This window comes from Nymphaea colorata, chromosome 9 (assembly GCF_008831285.2).
Source record: "Nymphaea colorata isolate Beijing-Zhang1983 chromosome 9, ASM883128v2, whole genome shotgun sequence".
Classification (NCBI taxonomy): domain Eukaryota; kingdom Viridiplantae; phylum Streptophyta; class Magnoliopsida; order Nymphaeales; family Nymphaeaceae; genus Nymphaea; species Nymphaea colorata.
The window spans coordinates 1,838,286-1,844,285 of record NC_045146.1 but is presented as its reverse complement, the minus strand read 5'-3'; the positions used below and the strand labels follow the sequence as shown (position 1 = coordinate 1,844,285).

The following is a 6,000-nucleotide window of genomic DNA, read 5'->3' as shown; positions in this document are numbered from 1 at the left end:
AGTAATAATGGATTACTTTTTCAAAACGGCCTCTTAAGAGTTTGTTTGAGAGTTGTTCCATAAATATAACCTTAAGACACTCAATCTGCCACATGACAATTTTATGTGTAGATTTATGAAATAGTTACAAACTATTCCATTAGCCAAACACGCCCCCGAGGCGATCTCTTCCAATAAAAGATTTAGTCTCTCGATCGACCAAAAGAAAGGAAATGTACCTCAGCTAAGAAAAACAGAAGGACATGCCTCTAACACAAACTTGAGCAGCAAATAATATTAGCCTGTTGAGCATCCTACACACCACCGCAAATGATCTCTTAAGTGTGTACACTTACAATGGAAGAAATAGTCTTACACCAACTAAATGCTACAGCCTCAGAGACAGCACATGACAGAGAGGGAGAGAACATAGATCTAGAGAGAGAAAGTGGAGAGGGAAAGAGCTAGGGGCAGCCAAAACTCTGCCCAAAAACCTTAGGCTACCCTCAGCCCTTCTCCTCCACAGCCTCCAATGAAGTAACGCCCATAGGAATGGAACCTCAGAATGACTGTTAATGCACTGCGGACCGGCGAACCTACTACATTGGACACCTTTCCGCCGGTGCTCAGTCGAGTTGGTCGAAGCTCCTCTTGAGGACGGCGGGTCTCTTCAGCCTGTGTAGCTTACATGCCAAATCTTGAAGCCTGGATTTCAGCAGTGCTGGTGATATCTCCAGCCCATCCACTACCTGCAATAATCATTCATCCACCCAAACATCTCATAAATCCCCATACCATGATCAATAATCATCAATATATAGCCACCCGAAATATCAGTTGAATCAATTAACATCTGATTATTTGCATAGATCGACAAACACTATATATATATATATACATATATAGTTCAGAAAAAAAATGCATTAAGCCATTTAAAATATAGATTATCGATGTACTTTTTGTGCAATTTAAAATTATATAAAGTGCAACTTGTTCAGAAAACTATGCTGAGCACTAAATCATTTTTTGAGTTGTAAAAGGCCAACTGGTCTTAAAGATCTCATAGCTAGTGACAAAATCAATATAGTTATATATAAATTACTTGAATCAACACAGCTTTTCTCCTAAATTAGAAGCAGAAAAAATGTTCGTACCATCAAGCGTCGTGTAAATTAAATGTTTTTTTTTTTTACCTGGTTTTGTCACTCACCCACGTGATTTGTGATGGTGAGAGAACTGAAGAATTTGAATGAAAAAAAGTAATGCGGCCATTTTCATCCATCTTGATGTGATGTATTTGACATTTTGTGAAGAAGAAACAGAAATGGACGACAGAAGAGAGAGAGGATCGATGGATCGGACCTTGCACTCGGAGTGGTGAAGGAGCCTGGAGCCGTCTCTGCAGTGGGTGGAGCGGACGAGCTGCAGTTGGTGAGATTCCAGCTCGTCGAGAAGGGTTGAGAGGAGCATGGTCGGGGCAGCGCCCTTGGTGTCTGTGAGGGAGACGTTGACGCGGTTGCCCCGCACCCGGACGGCGACGGAGGAGGCGGAATCCGGCATGACGCGGATGTCGAAGTCGAGAGAGGAAGCGCTGTTGCGGTCGGTGACGTGAGTGAGGCCGCGGGGGGAGGAGGAGGAGCGGGCGAGCTGGTCGCGCCTGGACTGGAGAGTGCGGAGGCGGGCGGCGGCGAGAGGGATATACTTGATGATCTCGTCCAGGATCGCCGACTGCTCCTTCCTCACCGTCTGCGAGTGAGGCAGGTGGGAGTGCAGGCACAGAAACAGCTCCCTCATCGACTTCCTCCTCTCCCTCTCCGCCAGCTTGTGCCGCTCCCTCGCGTCCCCTCCTCCTCCTCCTCCTCCCCTCTCATCGCCGCCGCCGCCGCCTCCCTCCCCATCGCTCCACTCCATCATCTTCTCCTTCTTTTCTCCTTGTCTGCCTAATCTATTTCGCTCTCATCTCTTTCGCTCTTTATATATATATATATATATATATAATGTGAACAGCATTTAGGAAACGTGCCTTACCTTGCCTTCCTTTCTCAAACTCGGAGCTGGCATTCCATGTGGCCGGTGTCTCCTTTGCCTGGCTGGGCGTTTTCATATATGTATATATATTCTTTTGGTAGTTGGATTACTTATTAATATATGTATATATATTAGTTACTTTGTATTTTATATCGTTTGAAAACTATTAAAAAAAGTGTATTATGTTACATGACAAAGGAACTGGTTATTCGTAAATGCACATTTTTCTGCCAGTGAAATTTGATGTTGTAAGAGCACTTCATTTTTCCATTTCTATAAAATAAAAAACAGTTATTACGCTCTAAGAAAATTAGCCTAATACAAGTTTTGTTTCTGATGAAAATATTCTTAAGATTAAGTTAAAGATTGTTTTAACAATCAATTTAAGAAATCTGGTTTTTATCTCCGATCTAGTGATTTAAAAGTTACTATATATATTATATATATGTTCAATGTCTACACATTTTGAAAGTGCCGTTGGTGGCTTTTTAAATTTTTGTTAGCAAAAAGTAATTTAGATTGGAATATAAATCTAAAACCAAATTCGAAAGGAATTCAGATGGTGAATTTATATATATTTTTCTGCAGCCCAAAACAAGGTTCGGGATCGACGCGTCGGCGTCGATGATCGTCTCGGGAAAAATGAGGCCGCGGCCACAGGACGGTGATGATGTGATTAATAATGGCGGTGGCCTTTGGCTCCTGTAAGAGGCAAAGGCAGAGGCAAAGGGACTCTTGGAAGAAGCGATGGCTCCATCTCTCCTCTCCCACGAGACGCTCGTGTCGTGTGCCCACGACTCCTTCCTTCCCATGCGGCATGGGTCCCCACGAATCGTTTTGGACCCATTCTCGGGTCGGGTCAAGAATAAATTGAGTTACTTGATCCAAACTCTACAAACTTCTCAAGATTTAGTTTATCCATTAAACCAGCTTAAGCTTAAACGAGTCGAGTTCGAGCCAAAACCAACTCTACAAACTTCACTCTGGCAAAAGATTTAGTTTATCCATTAAACCAGCTTAAACGAGTCGAGTTCGAGCCAAAACCAAGTGGACTTAGTACTAAAAAATTAAGAAAAGAAAGGACATTAGTTTGTAAATTTGAATTTTTGCTCTAATTTTATCCGAGAGATTTTGTAACATTTCCATGAATTTCGGGTTGATAAAATGAATTTTTAATATTAAAAAAACATGTTCAAGTTTTCTTTTCTTTTTTTTTTGGTGACCAAAAGTTATCCCACCGCCCAAACAAACAAATGATATCGCAAGACTTTTCCCAATAATCAACAAAAAAACTTGAAAATATTTTTGTGGTCAAGAAATTGTTTGTCACACATCAATGAAAATGGCTTGGCCTAAGATCTACCATCAGGTCTAACCAGGAATTTTGGGCTGAAAGGTGCTTTATTAAAAAAAAACTCTCATAGGTTTAAGGGCAACATTATACATAAATGGGCAAATCCTTTAAAGATGCATCAGTATGAAAATAAAAGATTTTTGTGGCTTGGTGTAGGCAATTGCCCACACGTACCTATATATATGTGGCTCCAGCACTGAAGGCCGAAAGGGATGACAGGGCCCAGGCTACCCGTCGAGTACCCCGGCCTGTTACGCAGACTTACCTCTTAAAAGTTTTGGATGTTTTAATAGTGTGCCCCTCCACCAGAAATTTCTGGCTCCGCCATTGCCTCTGACCCCCTGTGCCCACAAGAGAGGTATTGCATGCTGGAAAGGTGTGCGTTCGGTAGAGGGTGTGTATCTTAGTCATATGGCCGAATTCAAACCGGCTGATTAGGGATGTCAAAGGATTATATTCGAATTGGTTACTATATCTGTGTTTTCTCGAATATTATATATTCAAGTTCGAATTCAGATGACAAAAACTAATACCATATTGGAATCCAAAATCTGAATTCATAATCTCAATCTGATCTGAATGCAAATTTTAGATCAACATCTGAATCTGAATCCGATTTTTATGCAGCTTGGCTGGAGGACAGATCTAGATCAGATTTAAGGACACCTCTATTGATGATACCAAGATTCATGATCACCAAAGGCCTGATGCATGTAAAAGTCAGATTGTATTGTATGTAATCCAATCTGTATTTGGCTTTAGAAAATCATGTTTGTGTTGCAAGTCCAGTAGTCCAGGGTTTGTGTCCCAGTTCCAATATTTGGCAAAATAAGGGTAGTCTTGCGATTTAATAGTATCTTAATTCTATCATATGTGCAACATAGTCATAAAGAAGAATATTTCAGTTTCCTTCTCTTGGAATATCCAACCAAACGGATCCGAAAAAATTGGATATTGAAAAAAAATTAATATCCGACTAAAAAATCAGATCGGATTTGGATTTGATAAATGGCATCCGATCAGATTCAGATTCGGATATACATAAATATCCGATTAGATTCAAATACAAATTCAGATCGGATTTATTTTTAGACAAATATCTTGTATCTAATGATATTACATTTTGAAAATTGGCAAAATCTGGTTCAAAATTTGGATTCAGATATGAATATAAAAATTGGATTCGGACTGGATTCAGATTGTAAAATCGGATTTCATTTTCGGATATGTCTTTTCTTTATTCATATTCAAATCTGAATATGTGAATATCTGAAAAAACGGATATAATTAAGGATATAACCGATCCGTTGACATCCATACTGCTGCCTGTGCATTGTAAAGATAGATCGCAGCATCAAGTTGAAGGCACACTAGCTTTATCCCAAATACCGACGTAGCCTTGGACCCAAACGTAGTGAAACATGTATTCTCTTCATGGGATACGATAGAGATGCACCATTGTATGGTGTGATAGTTGGAAATATTTCAATTTGGATGCAAGTTCTTGAAACTCCTCACTTTGAAAAGCTTTTATGAAAAAGAGATTTGTGTGTGGTCGACTAATTGCTACATAGGCTGCTTCGATGAGTCTCGAGTCATATTTTCATAAACTATGTGACAATATTCATTCATGATAAATTGGATTACTGCAATATAGTTGCATGAATTGATCAGGATGACAGACCTGAAGGTCTTAAAGTATACTTTTAATCCAAAATTATTTCACATATTTTGTTTGTCATGGCATGGGACTCTACTTTAGTTCCAGAGACATGGCAAAAAATTGTACATGGCAAAGAAACTTACGTGGTCTGGTTGGTCATAATCTACATTGATAGGAAAAGTGATGCAAAAGAAGAAGCAAATTTATTGTTTTTTTTTTTTCAATTAGATCTAGATCCAAGGTTCCGTTTTTAGTCTATATGAAGGCTGTTAGGGCTCATCTGTAAGGAGAAATCAGTTTTAATGAAAAATCCTAATTGTTCTTTGTGTTTTCCCTTTCCCTTTAGAATTATTTGCATTTCATTTGTGAATCTTTCTGACTTGTCCTAATTTAGTTTGGGTGTGATCGTGGGTTAGAGGAGAAGTTCTCTTGAAAAAATAATTTGACTTTTATATTTACAACTTAATCTATATTGTCTAATAAAAAGAAACAAGACCTAAAAGTTCCTATCAAATCTAGTGTGCAAGGAACTGGTAGCCACTTATATATATATATATATATATATATTAAAAAGTGCTTTAAACTAAACATGAACCTTCTAATGTATTTATAAACACTAATTTAATATAAATCATGCTTTGGTTCAACTCATTTTTGTAAAAAATTTTGATCCTTATACTACCAATGTTTTCTTGTTATAAAAACCTTTCTTTTTTACTATTAAAAAACAATATTAAGGTGAAAACAACTAACTTAATATATGTTTCTCATCAAATCACTCTTAAGTTCATATGTATAAGGTTAGATTTCAAAAAATATATTTTTTTTAATAATTCATTTTAATATGATTGGTTTTTTGTCTCTTATCCAAGTGGTTGTATCTCCAGAAGCTACAGATATGCTTTAATTTACAGTTTTAGCCAACAAAAACAAAATATAGAGATTATGTGGCCATAAAATATGGACCTCTTAATAT

General features: G+C 38.1%; 1 protein-coding gene across 1 annotated transcript; it reads right to left on the bottom strand.

The window, feature by feature from the left end:
- Positions 1-284: 284 nt before the first annotated feature.
- On the bottom strand, positions 285-2,044 carry LOC116261064 (transcription factor bHLH126-like). The gene is made up of 2 exons (XM_031639669.2): positions 1,342-2,044; positions 285-728 (listed from the first exon to the last, which is right to left on the bottom strand). Exons 1-2 carry the CDS (start codon positions 1,891-1,893, stop codon positions 606-608), a joined length of 675 nt encoding a protein of 224 aa, XP_031495529.1. The 5' UTR covers positions 1,894-2,044; the 3' UTR covers positions 285-605.
- Between the last annotated feature and the right edge of the window lie 3,956 nt (positions 2,045-6,000).